The sequence below is a fragment of the Ciconia boyciana genome, chromosome 1 (genome assembly GCF_034638445.1).
Source record: "Ciconia boyciana chromosome 1, ASM3463844v1, whole genome shotgun sequence".
In the NCBI taxonomy this organism is placed as follows: domain Eukaryota; kingdom Metazoa; phylum Chordata; class Aves; order Ciconiiformes; family Ciconiidae; genus Ciconia; species Ciconia boyciana.
In genome coordinates this window covers 194,791,248-194,810,934 of record NC_132934.1, presented here as the reverse complement: position 1 = coordinate 194,810,934, position 19,687 = coordinate 194,791,248, and the positions used below count along the sequence as shown (strand labels likewise).

Genomic DNA, 19,687 nt, shown 5'->3' with positions numbered 1-19,687 from the left:
TTTTTCCACATCACACATTTTGCAGGCTGCTGTTTGTAGAGCCAGTCCAGACGAGCATGCCTTGAGCAACCCTGGCCAGTGGTCCTAACTGGAGGCTATCAGAGAGCTAAGGAACAAAGCTTTCTCGAGACCAGCTCTCCCAGTGCCAGAAAAGAGCAGACAGGAGTACTGTCAGAATAAAGCAAAGCAGGATGCTGAAATGATAGTTGCATGGGGCAAAACTATTGATTTCTATACCTTTTGAAATTTTAATTTCTATATAGAGCAGTTAAATGACTACAGAATTGTATTTGTTTCACACCTCTAAGAGCTGACAGGATATTCTGCAGAAAGTTGAGGGCGGATTGCTGGGTCTGGTACTGATCAGCGCTCTCTGCGCTCTGGGAGGATGAGAAAATTCTGGATCATTGCAACTTCCAGCAATGGTGAACTGTTTAAATCTTTGTACTTGAAGTGCCTAGTTCCCTCAGAAATCTAATTTTTAGGCTTATAAAATTATATAAATAGATACACAAATATCTAGACAATGATAGATAGATAGATAGACAGACAGACAGAACCAGGAAAACTCTGTCTGCTCAGCTTCTACAGCATAGTCCAATCACGCGATGTGATCTTACTCTGCTCTCCTATAAGGAATATGTCCACTTGATGTCTCATGTCCATCCACTGAGCTCCATCACCCAGCAAACTTGGCTGCCAGCAGTGATGGAGCCACAGCAGTACTTCATGGGTGGGTTCTGGGACACGCGCTGGGCTTTAGGCCACCCCCTGTGTGTCAGGAGTAGCCCCTGGACTAGTGACTGTGGGAGGTAGCAGCGTATAACAGGGCTAACGGGAACGTAAGTGACCCCTCCTTGCAGCTCTCATTGCTGTTGGTTTTCTGTGAGCACCTGAAGTGCAAAGTGGTTTGCACTCTCCGACTAAAAATATAATCCAAATAACGGAAAAGGTACTAAATTTCCCTCACCAATAGTCCAGTTCTCTCACCCAGTTTAACAACTCAGCTGTGGATGTCAGAAGCCAGATTACAGCCTTGAAATATGGATCATCTGCTTTGTCAGTCTTAAAATAGACTTTCAGAACCCGATATTAGAGAAAATAAGTAATACTGAAAAAAAGTTTAATTTAAATTTTTTTTAGCAACTGCAGTTGTTTCCTCTTAAACTTCAGAGGCCAGAACTAATGAATTGATCTTAAGATAAGAGACCACTTGAAATAATAAGACTTTCAGCAAATAACACTGCCATTATGCACCAGGGAGCTGAAACACTTATTATGCAGTTCAGCAAAAACTCAAAAGACACAAAGCATTTGACATGACTGGCAGCAGCACCATCTAAAAATAGCTCCACATAAAAAAGAATTAAAATGTCACCGGAAATTTTTTCCTTCCTTCAGAAGCTGCTGGTGAATAGATCGCTCTCGGTCTGAACAGACAAAGCCTCGTGCCCCATGTGCAAGTGCAAGGGCACCCCATCGCTTCCCGTCGACACCCGCAGCCCCTCGACGGGGACGTCAGGGCCGTGAGCTGCTGGGGAGGCATGGCCAGAAGTAGCTCAGAGATGAACCGCAGCCACACACTCCCTTAAGCAGCACCACTCACGCGATGTCTGAACGGCCTTCAGCAGGATGAAGACAGCTCTGGCTTTCGGCGTGAAGCGCTGGATGAAGATATAACAATCTCGGCCATGAATCAGCACCGGTGTTATTCGATCCAGGCTACATCACTCAGGCAGTGGTATGAAATGCAGCTTTTGCTGCAATGGTTCAGGTTTTGGCAGGGGTGTCTGGTTTTGATGCAGAATCAGCAGTTTGAATGATAGAACAGTTTCGGACAAAGTATTCTGAATAATTTGGAAGGGACTTTTAAACCAGATATGGTCCGATGCTTGCTGAATTTAAAAGAAAAGAAACTCCTTTTAACTCTGGATAAGACCTAGGCAGACGGCCACACTTTTAACGAAGTAAAGCTGACAGAATGGCGGTTTTAAAAAGTCCTCAGAAAAATATCTATAAATATAGCTGTAAAAATGAAAAGAAAAAGGAAAAAAAATAAAAGCCAAGGACTTACTGCCTCATCGTCTGTGCCAAGCATTAACTTTTGGATTTTACATTATCCCCCTCAGATAAATGTTTGCAGGAAAAGAAAGCCATTATCTTTGAAGTTACAAAATGATTAGATATTCAGCTGCTGCCATCAGATGCAATTAAAGACACAAAACTTAGATTTATCCCGCAGAACATTTGAGTTTGCCAAATATATTATGAAAAAGCCACACTGTGTGGCTCTGAGAGTCTTGTCCTGTCCAGACTCTCACTCCCATAGCAGTTGGAGACTAGGAAAAACTAATCGTTCTGCCGCTTCCTGAAGCTAAAAGGATGCAAAAGGACTGCGCCTTTCACACGAGTCCTACACTTGTGCGATCCCAGTGTTGACAGAGACACTTCTTCCTTCTCAAATCTAGTGTCGTCTTACATCTTTTGTCCTTTTTCAAATCTTAGGTCCTTGGAAGGATGCTCGATGATGCTGCAGTTATTGGGATGAGCAATATGATCTGATTATTTGGAGTAATCTTTGCAGGTTCTGATTTTACACAAATTTGGGATATTGATTTCAAAAGAAGAAGAACACAGTTGTGGTTAGGTAACGTGAACTGTCTGCTGCACAGTATGAAATAATGAAGAAAACTTAAGTAGTTGGCTCTTTAACAGAATTTACTTCTGCATTTTTGCAGGAATGGAAAGGTAGTTCACAATAAGATACATTTACTTTTGCATACTTTCTTCAGAAACTTCAAAGCATTAAAAAATGTATTACAGCAAGAAATTGTTACCTTTCTTGGGGTAAATACTACAGAAACATTAATGTTTAGATTTTTAGACCTGTGGAGCAAGGTTTCTCCTCATTTTACATCTTCTGTGGCAGTGGAAAGAGTGGTTACGTTTACACCGCTCAATGAAAGACTGCCCAATTCCCAATCTTTTGATCAAGTGGCATTGCTGGGCTCATGTCCACACGACCTAGGACTAGTCCTGTCTCCAATAAACTTGCTCTGGGTTGAGCTAGCTGGAAAAGGCCAAAACAGAGCCAGGGAGTCATCTGCTCAGCAGAGCAGGGGGTACTCCAACTCACCTCCCATCCCTCTTATTTAGCAGTACAGACATGCCCCCTCAGACTTAGAGGGACGTTTTACTGCCGTAACCCTAGCACCTACACAGGAACATGACGTGTTAATACCTAACGCCTTCAAGCAGGAGCTTGTGGATAACATGGACAATCCACATTGAAGTATTGGCCCAAAGGATGCATGTAGTAAGGAAGGGGAAAGAGTTGTTAGAGATCTAGAGAAAAACCACAGGGTTCAGGATGTGCTGGGGTGTTTGCAGCTCCCTTGTGTTAGAGAAGAGTAAAAGCTGTACTATCGTCCTCGCTTCTGGACACATTCGGCAGTAGAAGCTGTACTGCAGCCTTTAAGGAAATGCCTGTCCTTGATGAGAGGGTGTCATATTTTCCTGCAAATGTGATTTCAAGAAGGAAGCTGAGAAATCTCCCAGAAAGATGGCAGGTTTCGGGGGGGGGGCATGCTGGCGAGTATGTGTTTGTGACTAAAGAGGATAGGAGCTAGAATTAAATGTAGAGATTCCCTTTTGAACTTACTGCTTTTTTTCCATACTCCTCAACCACGCAAGTGATGGAGCATTAGAAATAAACACGGCACAATCAATAAAGTAAACAATCCATGAAAGACACTGGTGACACATTAAGGGGGAAAAAAGTCAGATACCCTTTAGGCCATTAGGACTAAATGAGAAAGACAACAATAAAGATATATACAGATTTCGCTTCCAAATCCTGAAAACTTTGCTCATACAAACAGACCTTCCTTCAACCACAATCCTATTAAAAGAGAGCACAGCTATTGCCAAAGGCCTGCAATATCTAGCTTATTAAAACAATACCAGTTGACATTATTAGGATTTATTATTTTGCTCCTTTAGTAGAGAGGAAGATTCATCTGAGTAAGTTGCAGGGCTGAGTCCTTCTTTGGCAAAGGACTTTGAGTGGAAAGCAAAACGTCTGGTATGTTCCAGCAAGGCAGCTTTCACACTTCGCAGATGGTATTTACTTAAGATGTACTGTGCAGCCCACATTTTAAACTAAGTTATTTCTCCGAGTGCGCCTAACTTATTACAAGGACAGAAACTTTTGCTCATCTGCGGGTGTATGTTAGTCAAAACCCCATGTAGTCTGAAGTGTTGTGGAGTGATTTACTTCTCCCGGTAGAATTAACATCCTCAATCCTGTAACAGATGAGGGACGAAAAGCCACAACATGTTTTCAGACTGAGTCACACACATTCTTTTCAGCTAAGCCATAATGCTCCCAAGTTCTCTGAATCTTGCTGTCTGCTCTTAAATAGCTTCTAAATAGTCCAGCTCAAGGTGCTCAAGCCCTCCTCTCCCCCACTATATTATGGTGTGCAATTAGTGTTGTGATGATTTGCTCTAGTAAGCTCAGCTGACCTGTTGAACTGAACCTGAGGGGAAGCTCAACAGGTTTTTAAGCAAAAGCGCAGACATGAGAATTTTATGAGGCATGAAGATGAGGGTTTACTGACTTGCCCACATTCAAATACCTGTAAAATAAGTATAAATAAGAAATTACACAACTAGCATATACTGGATCAAGCCCACAGGCCATATAATTCAGCATTTTACCCTCAAAAGCAGCTATTGCAAGGTGTATCAAACTTAACTACGGACAATTTTTTAATAACCTAATAACCTAACTACAAGGGACCTGTTTTCTCAGTCCCTTCCATTAGAGGCTTAGGCACTATTCTAAATATATGTGATGCCCTATATGAAACAGTTCATATAACTGTTTAAGTACAACTAAAGTCTGAGAATACTGTATGATACAAGTAAGATAAAAACAATGACTATGGCTAAGATGCTATCAATGACTTCATAGTGTTTGCATTTGAACCAAAATGGAGGAAAAAAAGCCCATAAGGACCTATTGCCTAGAGAGAAAAACAGTATCTGGCTGGAACCTAAAACTGCAGATTTTTTTAATTAACACTTACGGTGCTCAGGGCACAAATACTGCACTTTATTTTCAGGGATTTATGTATAAATACAGACAGAGGAGTCTCCCAGTAACAAAAGTGCTATGTACAGATTCTTTTAATTAATCTATTTTTGTCAGTAATTTCTGTTTTACTTCTGTTATGTAGCATTTTATATACCCCAGTGACTTAGCACTACTTCTTCTAAATTCAAACTAAAAAAAATATAATTATCACACTAATGATTCATTTATTGAGAATACATCCTGCATTTATTGGATTAAATGTCTTTTAACATTACTGGCTCTAATTATACAATAGGGTTAATGTGAAAATTAAAAATGTCCTCAGTGATCAATACAGAAGATATATAGCACAACTACAGCTGTTCATTTCACCACAAACAATTTCAAAACAAAAATGTCTCAAGTTAAGATTTCACCTTGGCTGAAATCCTGCTTTCAGTGAAATCAAGAGCAAAAGTCCCCTAACTTAAGAGCCAAGATTTCCTTCTTGGTGTCCAACCTGCATGTGTCAGCAGAAGTATCACCGACATTCAGTGGCTGTGAAGTTGTAAGGCCAGAAGGAACCAGTGTGTATCATCGAGTCTGATCTGCAGTACCACACAGGCCATTTCTTGGTACATACCACACAGATAATTCTTGATAATTTCAGCTTTGGAACCTCTTTGCCAGGTAATGGCTCCAGTGAAGGTCTCTCCCTTTTAAATGTCCTGTTGTCTATGAAGTACAACTTTGTTAAACTTTAATTAGCTGAACTGCAATCTTTCACACTACTATTTATTTTATTTTTTTCTTTTATAAACACACCTCAGGGCACTTTGAGTTTATAAATACCCCTCAGGATGTTCACAGTTTTTGTGTAAAAGTTTCACACAAATACTTCAACCATTTCAGAGTACAAGTTTAGAAAAGAATTATTTTTAAAGAAATCCTACAATTTAATTGAAAAACTCTAGTTTCTCCAAGTTTAGGGCTACGGACTTGAGGAAAGAGACTGTGTAAGGAAGGAAAGATGATGGTGAAGAAGCTTCATGCGACGTAGGGTCTCAGTTTCTAATGGACCTTCAGATACTGTAAGAAACAGTTTTCACACGCTTAGTCAAGACTTGATATTGTTTAACAGACCCAAAGATCCCTCTGCTGTGAGCACATGCCTGCCCCACATGTGTGTGGCAGTGGAGAGGGTGACGGACCATGTCCCAGCTGAGGTCTGCAAGGCAGCTCTGCAGCTGAGGATGTTCCTCCTGGTGCCTCAGGCCACCCTGGCCCCAGACCTGTCGTCTCCTGCGTGCCTGGGCTGGAGCGCAGACACAGGGCCACCGCAAGCGGAGGCACCGGGGGTTGAATGGAAACTACAAACTGCTACTGCCAGGAGTGACCCCACAAGCTCAAGAGGCAGTAGGTCACTGGCACTGGTCAGAGATGACCTAACTGGGAGGTGTTTGTATCATTACCACCAAGGATGAATCTTGTTGGTTAATCTTTTACTTTCCTGGGTTCAGACAATGAGGTGTAGGTAAAGTGGCCAGCATCCAAAACGTGGGAAATGCTATGGTTCAGATTGCCTGAACAATCATATTTTGTTCTCTTTGTATGTCTGAACAAAATCACAGTCTTTAATTACATAATCATATCCCATTTCCCATCTCCAGGGATGGGCAAGTACTCCGTATCTGTGTGCACATCCACAATGTGATCCAGGCTTTTTTAATGCAGACTATGACTGCAACATTTTCACTTACATGACTTCCAAGTTCTACGTTTGAGTATGGATGTATATTGCTGTCTATTGCTGATACTTGGTTTGCTTTACATTAACAGTTGAAATCTAAAGTCACGTAAAATGCACAATTTTTTTGCCAAGTCACTCGCATCCCTCTGTAACACTTTCCACAAACTGTACTCATGCTTAGAAAAGAGAAGACTTAAACATGTTGAACTACTCCAAAGGGAAGACTGTAGACAGAAAAGAGCATTTGTTTGTACTTTTAATGCTCACTCAAATCAGACAAACACAGGTGACACAGAGGTATTGGTATTCATAAAAGATCAAAACTGAACTTGCAACATATGAGAGTATAAAACATCTGCTGAATGTTGAACAGAGAGTTTGCCTTGAGAAGTTATAGTATGCTTTGAGATCGCTCCACTGAACGCTTCTCTTCAACTGCTCTTGCCTGTGGACATGAACTGAGACAAATCACAGAGCGTTACTCACTGTGGGCAGGAATTTACTCACTGAGAATAGGAATTTGTCTTATTTTCATTTATTTCTTCATATTATTTTCTTACTGAAAGTGCAGTCTAAGAATCAAATTCTACTGTAGATGAATGGGGACATTTCTTTACGGGCAATGCCTAGCTGTGCAGGGGCAGATGTGGCTTCTTTCACCTTGACTTACACTCTACTTGCGCTACACAGTCGATTTCAATCTAACATTTTCACAGTATAGCCTTAATTCTTCATTTCTTTTTACCTACAGCACTTTTTATATTTTCTGTTCTCCACTGAATTTAGCCATGTACTCTGAAAGAAACAACAACTTCATGACTCATGTCGTCATGGTCATAACAACCCCATGCAATGCTACAGGCTTGGGGAAGAGTGGCTGGAAAGCTGCCTGGCGGAAAAGGACCTGGGAGTGTTGGTTGACAGCCGCCTGAATATGAGCAGGCAGTGTGCCCAGGTGGCCAAGAAGGCCAATGGCATCCTGGCTTGTATCAGAAATAGTGTGGCCAGCAGGACTAGGGAAGTGATCGTGCCCCTGTACTCGGCACTGGTCAGGCTGCACCTCGAATCCTGTGTTCAGTTTTGGGCCCCTCACTACAAGAGAGACCTTGAGGTGCTGGAGCGTGTCCAGAGAAGGGCAACGAAGCTGGTGAAGGGTCTGGAGCACAAGTCTTGTGAGGAGCGGCTGAGGGAACTGGGGTTGTTTAGTCTGGACAAAAGGAGGCTGAGGGGAGACCTTATCGCTCTCTACAACTACCTGAAAGGAGGCTGTAGCGAGGTGGGGGTTGGTCTCTTCTCCCAAGTAACAAGCAATAGGTCAAGAGGAAACAGCCTCAAGTTGTGCCAGGGCAGGTTTAGACTGGATATTAGGAAAAATTTCCTCACCGAAAGGGTTATCAAGCATTGGAACAGGCTGCCCAGGGAAGTGGTTGAGTCACCATGCCTGGAGGTATTTAAAAGACGTGTAGATGTGGTGCTTAGGGACATGGATTAGTGGTGGACTTGGCAGTGCTAGGTTAATGGTTGGACTTGATGATCTTAAAAGGTCTTTTCCAACCTAAATGATTCTATGATTCTATGTAATGTAAATTCTTGAAAGTCACCACCTTATTTATTTAAAGAGAACATGAGTAATCATTAATGAATTCTCAAACAGTTACTGCATACACAGTTTGAAAAAATACCTCAGACCAAGCATGCTACACCCTGTTCCTTTATGCTGAGGCATGTGTCCCCTTCAGCGTGGAAACTAACGGGCCTATGGGGGAAAGGGAATCATCAAAAGATCACATTTTGAAAATACCTATTTAATATCAGACAGATAATTACTACTCACATTCACAGGCCACCACATAATTCTGCCTCAAGGAGTTGGTGGTGTACATAAACTAAATATTTAGGACTTTCAAAGTATGATCTGATTAAAATAACAGTCTAGTTCCTTTCATTTCCCTTGTGGTGGTTTTCTTTTTAGAAATGATTAAATAGCATAATTCCTCTAATGATTCATTTAGTTTATTTTTAACTAACACCAAAGGAAAATACAAAGGAAAGCTTCTTCAGCAAATGTGTTTTTAAAGGAGGAAAAAACATTGTGTTGCACAATATGATAGAGTAATTTAGCATCGTTTGGAATAGTACATGCAGCTAATGACTGAAAAGATAGAAGTATATGCAACACTTTGTATTACATTGCATTAGTGAACCCGGTTCCTATCCTGGAATGGAAGCTTTGACTGCTCTATACATTGTAAATTGTATACATTTGTAAATCATTCCTTTCACTAAGGAAAAATATCCCTGATGTAAAAGCTTCAGTGTTTCCTACTGTGGGTGCCTCCAGTTCGAAAACCAGCAACTGAAAAATATCTGCTCAAGAAGTAGAGAGCAGGTATTCAAACAAGCCCCAAGGCAGCTTAGCACTTAAACATGTGGCAGATCTGTTTTCAGCAAAGCAATTAAACAGGCAGGATTCACTGTTCCAGTGATATTAAAATGCAGGCTGGATGTTTTTGTAAACATATGCTATAATTCAAACAATTATTAGATGGGGATGTGCTAACACAAGAATTGGGGTAGCAGCATTCAAATGCTTGTCTTAATGGCTTTAAAATGTATGATTCAAGGACATACAAATTCAAGGAGACTAAATAATGATTTACATGCTTTACTCAACTAGGTGACTGAAAGCAAGTTTTGGTTTTCATCTTGCATCTCCTGATTGTCTTTTCAATATATTCTTGATAAGCTGCTCTGTGGCACTCCATTAGTAAGGAATCCCCCTTGCCAATGGGGTAAAACTCACTCGCCTCTAAAGGGAAAGGCTGATTCCTCCATCCATATTACCGTACTCTTCCAGTACCCTCTGGGGCTGGGGGCTGGGGGCTGGGACTGGGACTGGGGCTGGGACTGACTGCAGTACCCCCACACCGCTTACAGTCTGAGCAAGGCAGGCACAGAGGGAGACACGCTCACCCAGGGAACCCTCTTAAAAGCCTTGTCATTACCCTGGTGGGTCTAGGGTTTCACCCAGAGCGTAAACTGGAGGTTTCACTAGACTTAGCTTTTTTGGTATAACTAACACAGCTATTGTAACAAAATTATTATTCAGTAGTTGGGGCACTGCAGAAAAAATGTGTACCTTGCATGTGGTACACATTTTTCCAGCAGATATGTATATTGCTACATATGGACTCATACACAGACATCAGCATCTATTTGCACACATAATTTCATTATTGCTAATGAACTGACAACTACCAGTGGACTCCGTCCCCAGCCTTCCATCGATAAAAGAAGTGAAGGAATCAACAATGTATTCTTAGTGATCCGAAATACACAAATATTTCACATAGTGAACTGTAACATCTATCACATCATCAAGGCGCTACACAAACATCATTTCCCACAGCTCTGCGTGGGACAGGTTGGAAAGCAGTGGCAGAGCAGCAGAGGTTATTCACCACAGACTGACCATCCACGCAACAAGCTGCAGGCAGAAAAGTTACGGCTTGGAAACTCCTCCCTGTCCCACCATGCAGCCTCTCGAAAGCCTCAGCACCGCTGGGTGGCTTTGGCAGCCCTGGCTGTCCCAGACGGCTGAGGGGTTACAGGTTACAAGAGGGAACATTAAACAGCACCACGACAGGTAGAGGAGTTGGGTTAATCCACCTCATCTGCAGCTGCTGCTTGAAAATTAAGCTGGTACTAGCACTGCACCCAAAACTTTTTCAAATAAACCTGGAGAGAAATCAATTACCCTTTCTTTCCATTCAATCCAGGCTGTACACTGGGTACACAGAATGACATAATATCCTTCCTGAAACTAGAGCTGCAGTGAGGACCAGTATCCTTCAAACATGACCAGTTCCTGAGACCGCCTTGCAAACAACTGCGTTTTCCTAATTGCCACAGAAACTATCTTTTTCATCTTTTTTAAAAGCTGGCCAAAGAATTATGTATTGTTTTCTTTATAAACACAATAAAAGTTTCATCGCTATATCCCTGTACTTCTGCCAGAGCTTGACAGCCACAGATATAAAGAATCTTTCTGGAAAGCAGCACACAGAAATAGCCACTCCATTTAACTGCTGCTGGTCAGAAGCTCACACCAATTTCTGTGATATTTGCCAGATATGACAGTAAACGATGTTAACTCTATGCCTGTCCCTAGTTAGCAGAATCAAACATCTTTTTGCAAGCTGTCAAGAAAGTGACTGTGATCTTCAGGATTTTTTTTTCACGACAAATACATGACATACTCTTTTTCTGCATGTAGGACCACATCCACTTTGGAAACTGGTATTCTTGGAAACAGGATGCTATACAAAACTATGATCGATACAAAACTATGTATTGATTTGCTTTTTAATCTGGAAAAAGCTGTACAGTTGGCTTTTATTTTTTTATCTTCGCATTAACAATTCTGAAGATGACTTTAAATTGCACACACAGGCCAAAGGATTTGTTCTGAGGCCAATCTGCATTTAGCTTTAGTGCCGTAGATATATTATTCAGAAAAACAAAATCAATACATCTGTAATGACTACCTATATAACTGCAGAAGCAGCTGCAGAAAGCCAAGTCAGCAACTATTTTTAAGGACATGTGACAAGTTTTCTAATCCTCTGACAGTTACACGTGCTTGTTTCCGAAGGATGTTACCCCAGCTGCCTTCTTCCAGCCTTTGTTTTTAACTGGATGATCAACTATTCTCTCTCTGTGCTTTACTACGGGCAAATTTTACCTGTAGCAATCGGAGCAGATGTACTGCTGCCAGTAACTGCTCTGCCAGTCGGAAAAGACGAACTTCAGCACGTAAGCTACCGCACAGTTTATGATTAAAAGATAATTTAGTTAAATAGCTAACCATGCACTAGTGTTTGTGTCTTGGTTCTCGGTGTATGTGTGCATGTGTAGCAACAGAAAGGTATGAATGACTATTTCAAACTCTGACTCCACCCAGATTAGTTCAGACTAGAGACAGGAAAAGAGCCTGAAATCTGAGGCACTAAAACCTGTTCTCATACGAAAGAGGGGACCTGCAGAGCCTGCGACAACGCCAGGCTAAGGAGAGCTTCTGCCAGTAACTCACCTTGCTGAATTTTCGTCAGTAGCTGGTGACGGGCGAGGATCCTGCTCATCCTGTAGGGAGGGCGCCTGGCAGTTTGATCGAATCGCAAGTACATCTCCTGGCCCTCAGGTGACACCGAGTTTAGGTAGTAACAACCGGTGCCCGAAGCCCTGGGCACCTGCTTAAACATCTCTGCTCCTTTAAAATCACCCCGTCCGTCTCCGCTGTGGCTACTCCCGATTATAATCAGGGTAATGAAAGGAGGGAGGCAACAAGCCCCAGGGAGCTGAAAAGAGCAAGCGCTTTAAAAGAAAAAGGAGTGCCAAAAGCTACAACTCAGGATTCCTGCTTCTCCCACATGATCCGCGCGGGCCAATCGCTCCGAGTCCAGCCCGTGGAAGTGGAGCCTGCGGAGCGGGACAGCCAGCCGGCCCCAGCCGCGCAGCCCCCGGCCGCCCGGAGCTTACCCGGCACGCAGGGGCTGCACCGGCCGCTTCCCAAAGCAAAGAGGAAAAAGTTGAAGACACGCGGGAATTCCTGTTTTAGAGTACGCAGGGCTGCAGAAAACCTCCTCCTCCTCTGCTCCACGCCACCCAGCTTTCGACTCATCCCTGGAGAGGATGCCCCCGCTAGTTTTCTAAAAATCATAGCCCTCTTTGCCAAGAAGTCTGTTTACGGAAGGACTGTCTGAATCCCCAAAACCGCACGGTACAAGGAGCGCTGGAACAAATGAAGCCCTTGGGATGAAAAAGAAATCAGCAACACCTAGCAGCAGGCACTCAGCAGTAAACAAAACCCCGGAGTCCCTAATATTAGTGTCACCGAGAACTGGTCACAGCCTGGAAGAGGGGAAGGGGATGGAGAGATTCTCTGTTCTTCATGTTCCTCACCATAACATCTTTTGGGTTTTTTTAACAGACAGAGGGGCATCTGTTTTCATTCAGTCTTACATATCAACCATTCAGTTTGCAAAACATGCCGTTTCTTTAGGTAATCAAATGGAAGCAGAACACTGCCATTTTTATCAGCAAAGGGGCAGCAAATCTGAGTAAAAATATACTGAAAATATACTGAAAATAGCCCTCCTAGTATGCCTGTCAAATAATTTTCCATTACATTTTAAAATACCAATATTTTGGTTTAATACACCCCTAGCATGAGCTGATTTCTAAGCGAGCAGAGCTCTTGCCAGGGAATTTTGTGATCAAGACAGTTTCTGATACAAGCACTGCTGGCCCACGGGAAGCAATTTCACAGCCCTGGAGATCAGTCTCACAGGATCACAAAACTGGAAATGACGGTGACTCAGAAGGCTCTTCCAACCACTCGGCTAAACGGGCTCCTGCCAAAACCCATGTGCAGGCAGCAGGGCAGGGGAAGGCAGAGGGGAGGCAGCGGCGTGGCCAGCCAGCACGGATCCTGCACAGCTCAGGAACCATGCTGCCACCTCCCAAATCCATGCCCCTTCCTATGAGGCCAGCGTCAAGCTGGGGGACGGGGAGCCGACAGCGCTGCTGGAGTGGCTGCAAGCCCCGGGCAGAAGGGGCTCAACCCCCATCCCAACCCATGGGGGCTCTTGACCTCCCCAGACTCCACCTGGACATCTGCCTGCAGTGACATTATTGTCTGTGTCCTCTTCTCCGGCCTTGAGGCCAACAATATGTCACAACGCGCCTTTGTACGACGGAGCCCACCCCTTCCTGGGTGAGGCTGCCCACCAGGGCAGGGCCGTGGAGTGGCATTGCCTGGGACCCGTCTGCTTGCAAAGGACAGGGTCTGGCTAGCTTGCAAGGGCAGAGGTAGCCACCTAAATGTGAGGGGGGAAAGGACAGTTGTCTCATTCACAATTACTCATTAAAATTTCACTCTGTGCAAACCCCTGAGGGCAAGGTTTTACTGCGATGCAATCTGTTCTCATTATGCCTTATGAATTTTATTCCTAATCGACGTGGGACTTTTGCAGTGCTGTAAAATGGAGAAATATAATTCTGGGTACTAGAAATTTAAAATTAATGCTCTAGACTGAAAGCCTCCATTACCTGTTATTACCATCCACAGCACGCACAAGTCCTGTACTTGCTGGTTTTTTGCTCCAGGTGTGGCTGTATGGTCTTCTCTGAGACGCCCAGCAGGGACTTCAAACTCAAGACAAAAGAGGTGGCACCACTACCATCTATACTCCCAAACAGGGCTGGCCACTGGCAGCCAGGGAGCGGGAATGACCAGTCTCCTCCCTGCCTTGCTGTGCAAAGCGGAGAGGCAGGATTGCTGCACAGGTGTGAGTGGAGAGAGCCTGAGCAGAAGCAAAGGGATGGTTTCCATTCCCAGCCCACCTTGCCAAGTCAGTGTCAGTCACTCAGCTGCTGTCTTTTGAAGAATAAATATCCCAGAGACTCCCGAATGTCAATGATGTGCACGGTATTTATCCAAAGAGACATTACCACCATGCAGGGAAATTTTTGTTTGATTAATCTACAGTCCTTTGATCTAATTCTACTTATAAAATGCTACTGCTAGTGGACAAAGCAATTATTAACATTTCATAGCACTCTGTTTAAATGTTCATAGGGATTTCTTTTTCTGTTGGAAAATGCATTAACTTTTTCAGCTAATGGGATTCTGCGTTCTTCCTTGCAATATTTCCAAAGACTAGGAAGCCGTTTAATAGAAATCTAATGCTTCAAAAGCCAGCCCAGAGAAACAAAACCCAAGGCAAGAGCCTGAGTAAGGTATTGGCTAGGGAACAAGTCCATTAAGAGCTCAACAAGCCTGGTTATATGCTTGTAACAGAGAGCAAAGCACCAGCCCCAGTGCCCCTGTGCCTGCCCACCCTTCCCACGTCCCCGCCAGTGGGTAAGCGACAGGGCAGAGCTGCCCTCCCAGCTTCCCCAGCAGCACATCGCAACGAAGGGCAGAATGAGGAGCCTCCGTTGCAGGGCGATGACTTTCCCTTCCTCCCGGACACGAGGGTCCAAACACAACTTCAGAGCCAGAGGGCTGCTCCAGGCTCGGTGCTGCCGAGCGCTGCCTCTGCTGAGGCTGAATTCTTTGGCTCCGGTCCAGCACTTACATAGTAGTCAAATAAAACAAGAAACAACAAGAGTTAGCTGGTCTTGCGGTGCTCGTTTGAAACCTCCTGTGCTTGAAGTTGTGCACGGTGGAGGAAAGAAGTAGTCCTCATTGCATACTTCTAAAATGACTGTCTCCTCGTTTGGTGACTGCCTTGACACTCACGGCTTATTTTCAAAAATGTGTCATTCAAATGAGGAAACCCCTTTGACCGTCAGTTTTTCAGACAGAAAGTACTACAGAAGCCTAAGCTGTTATATAAGAGTGCTAATTAGTATTTCAGTCTCAGTCTACAGACTGTTTCTGGAATAGTTAATAGAGCAACATTGAACTTCATGCTAATGCATCTCATAAAAGCACTTCAAGATGAAAGCTTCCCTGTGCATTTTACAAAGGCTGCAGGGGAGCTCCAGCACACACCTGAAATTGCTGCCTGTCACGACAGCAGCACAGCCCACGAGATGGAAACTGAACCCCACGTTCCCATGTCGCGACTGATCCACACAGGAATGGAGATTCCTTCGTAAAACCAGAGCTGGGATTAGTGATTTTAAACCTGAATCAGAAATGTCCGTGCTTATATCTATACTGTAATACCTATGTGTCACAGCTAGACATCTAACATGACAAATAGTGATTTGATGGATACTGAAATTTTCTGGAAGATCAGGAAGTTTCACTTAAACGTTTATTACCAAAGCACAGCAATACTGACACCTGCACAGTGTTTATTAGTATAATTGACAAAGTCAACTCAAGGATGCATACTCTTCTCTGTATACATCCATAGGCAGAACTGCAACACTTGATTTTCTGTTAATTGATTTTTATGTCTCTCTTCCACGTTTTCTCCCTGAAGTTGCATTTGGTGTGAGAGGGAAAGAGTAAACTATTTGCAGAAAAAACCTGCCCCAGGGCTATCCATATATACCGAAGTATCACAAGGCAGTACTTGAGATCTGTTTCCATTTCCATTTCCTGAGAGCAGGGTGCTAATCAACTGGAGAGAACAGCGCGGTGTACTCTAGAAATGCTAAAATATATCTGATAATGAACTATCCACTTATGACTAGCTTTTCTGAGCAAAACAACAGTGTGAGTTTCTATACACCACCTTGGCCTTAGAGTATTACTCACATAAACATGAGGCAATGCTATAGGCAGTGGGGTAGGTGAGGGTAAATTGAGATGAACAGCACTTTCCCACTTGTATTCACACACACACACACACACACACATATATATATATATATATAAACCAGGACTACCTACTCATGTCTTATGATTCACCCCTCCTAAATAACTGTGAGACAGGTCCATGATGTTGTACGTGGCATTGAGTTCTTCGGGCTTGGATTGAACCTGCAGTTCTCACACAGTAATCAGCCACTTGATCTTCCAGCCATGACCCATTTCCCTTTTATTGTTAGTTGCACTTATCTTGTTATATCGTATCTAAAATTAACTGGCAACTTGATGGCTTCTCTTCATTTGAAAGCACTGGTGCTATGAGAACACCACAGCCTCCTAACCACTGGAGGAGCACAGTTGTTATTAACATTAGTGACATGTAGTTAGAAGAAGCCGGAAACTCTTGTTTTCAAGTCACAGAGGAAAAAAATCAGGTGTCTGCTTTTAACTTGTTGATCTCTGGATTCCCCTCTATAATTCTGCAGGTAGAAGAATAGTTCAGTTTGCTGGATTATGGCCAAAACTCCCATATCCTATATATGCAATATACCCTATATTGGAGTCCTACCCACATATCTTATCCCTATGCTATCCACACATCTTATATTTCTTACCTGTATCTGCCTTTACAGATGCCTGCACAGCATCTCATGTGTTAACAGCAGGCAATTCCTCCTTTCTCAAATTTAGGAAGAGAAAAAAGTACTATGCAGGGAACCCAAAGCTGTGTTTACGATGAGGCTTTCACTTACTTCACGTGCTTTGAATCCTGTCTCTGGGACTGGAACTTTTAAAAGCAGAAGTTCATTGCCTGTTGTTTAGGAAAAATGTTTTATGTTTGAACGCAGATGTTTGTTTGAGAGCTGAGCTGGGATTACTACAGGCTGCAATCTCATTTATACAGGGCATGAAACAGCAGGGTCTCCAGAGCAGCCAGAAATGCTTCCCTCTGGCTCAGTGGCACTTCGACCATCTTCCTGAGGCCGTGCCGGGGCGCCGAGGCTCTGCAGCTTGTCTGGGGCTGCCAGAAATCGGGCTGGGGCAAAAGGAAAACAGTTTATGCGAGATGTCAACATCGCGGGAAGCAAGATGGAAGCAGCTAATAGCTGCACAGCAGTACAACAGAGGATCATTTCACTGGAAAGCCGGATACTGATGTGTTCTGGAGGCAAGTCAGCTGCTATGTCAACTGTCTGATAGCAAGTTTCAAAAATGTATACTGCTAAGCGAGGCTTCTTCTTATACATGAAAGACAGGCTTAGAGACACCCCTGACAAACTTCAAACCAGGAGAAGAGGCTTCTGACTAGTACGTTACACCTTTTTCCTCTGTTCTAGTGTTGCCATTCCAGCATCAGAGGATTGTCCATTTGCATTTTAAGACCTACATGTTTAGTGGTTAGTACTGGTATAAAATGTACCTCCTGATTACAGAAGCATTAGTGGCCTGGCCAAACTACAGAAGGCAGCTCTAATACAAGCAGAGGATTAGAAATGATATGCAGGCTCAGTACAAGAGTAGTGTGTTTCTGGGCACAGAGGATGGCAGAGGGAAAAGAGCAGTAAGTGCTCCACCAGCAACCCAGGTAAACTTACAGAAATAAGGACGCATGCGAAAAGCCAAAAAGATGAGGGTCATGGCAAGAAAGCTGAAGTGATTCCTCACATCAATCCTCCAGTAGAGGGGCTCACAGATGTCAAGTCAACAAAATTAATCGTAACAGATTTGAAAAAGGCTCCTCCAAGATCCTCTACCATGAGATCATAAAGAAACTCAGTTATCAGGGATAAAAAGGAAAAGGCCACTTGTGGCTTAATGGCTGCTTAAAGACAGGAAACAAAGGTAGTAACAAATATTCCATGTTCACAATGGGGTGAGGTTCCCAGTGGAGTCCCACAGAGATTAGCGCTGGAACCTGTTTTGTCCACCATCCATACATGATTTTTTTAAAGAGACTGAGAAGTGAGGTGGCAAAATGTAATGACGATACCATATTAGTCTGGAAGTCAAAACAGAAATTGGTTGGAAGCACTGAAGCTTCTTACAATGTTGATTGAGAAGGCATTAAAACTGTAGCTTTTGTGCTGATAAATGCACCGGAGAAAAACCACCCTAAAGGTACACAGTGCACAGTGATGGGATTTAATGGAGCTATTATCACTGAGGAAACAGATCTTGGACAGGTTTATGAAAATCCAATACAAGTGCTCAGTAGGTACAAAAAAAGCAAAGAGGATTTAAAAACTTTTTAGAAAACGAATTGAGAGCAAATCAGCTAACACCATTATGCTCTTACAAAGGTCTGCCCACAACCTGGCAGTGCTGGGGTCTTTTCTCACAGTGAATGAAGTTGGGAACAGTAAGTGAAATGATCATGGGGCAGGTTCGAAACAAACAAACATAAACATTTCTTCATATTTGCATAGCTGACCCCTGGAAGTCATTGTCAGAGGATGCTGTGGCTGCCAGAAGTTAGAAGACTTAAAAAAAAGATTAGGTAAACTCCTGAAAGAGAAATCCAGCAAGGGCCATTAAGCACAAAATTCCAGCTCGTGGCTCATGACCTCCCTGAACCACATGAACACGGGTAGGATATATAACGTATACAGCATCACTACATGCTTATCCCAGTGGTATATTTTTCCCAAAATAGTTGCAACTGCCTGCTGGCCGACGCATGATACTGGGTTGGATGGAGCTGTGGTCTGACCTGGAGTGGCTGGTCTGTATTCTTACGTGAGCTAACCAGCCTGCACCCACCCCATGGACTGTATAAAAGTGGGATCCTAACAGCATTGCTAGTGCATAAATGCATCAAAATATCCATTCCTGTGGTTTGTGGCTGGAGCCTGCGCAATAGCCAGTATTTCCCTGGACACAACCTCTCCATGCCCTCTTGGCACATTTGCTGGTAAAGTGTAAGCCGGTGGCCTGTTGGCCGCAATGACCGGCTCAGAGGATGTGACCTTCCTGTCCCTTCTGCTCTCCCGGGGGGTTAGAAGGAACCAGGCGCTCCTGGCCAGTGGGTAAAGTCATTGCAAGGGGTTGGTTGTTTCGTCCAGTGCCTGGCTGCTAATTTAGGCGTTATGGTCTCGCTCCTGTTCAGTTTTAAACATCACATTTTTTCTCAGTCAAACCACACCAGCATATGAATATAGACTCCACTGGCCTTAGCTGAACTCTTCCCAAGCCAAGAATAGCCAGCATCCCGCAGTGTGAAGTCCCTAAAGACAGTGGTTCTCAACAGTAAATTAAAAAAAAAAAAAGGTTGGATAATAAATAAAGGTCAAAATAGAAGTCAAAAGAGAGGAAGACATTTCAGATGGCAGACATCCTCTGCCAAAGCATTCGGAGAGTATTATGACAGGAATGAGCTAAAAGTAGTTTCCATACCCTTAGTGCAACTCCATCTGCTAAATCTATACCCAAGTTCCAAAAACTAAACCCACAGGAACTGTGTAAATATATTTAAGTGGTGGTGGGCTAACACATATCCTCATCTCCCAGTCTCACTAACAAAGTGTTT

At 43.4% G+C, this 19,687-nt stretch overlaps 1 protein-coding gene across 2 annotated transcripts in view; it reads right to left on the bottom strand.

Moving 5' to 3' along the window:
- STARD13 (StAR related lipid transfer domain containing 13) overlaps positions 1 to 19,687 on the bottom strand; it is a 147,864-nt gene that overhangs the window by 109,920 nt on the left and 18,257 nt on the right. The window contains exon 1 of one of the 2 annotated variants that reach the window (XM_072850366.1): positions 11,923 to 12,225. The exons of the other annotated variant lie outside the window; for it this stretch is intronic. Within the exon in view, the coding sequence (XP_072706467.1) occupies positions 11,923 to 12,091 (169 nt within the window). The 5' untranslated portion in view covers positions 12,092 to 12,225. Of the gene's footprint in view, positions 1 to 11,922; positions 12,226 to 19,687 lie in introns of those variants that run through there. 2 annotated transcript variants of the gene reach the window in all.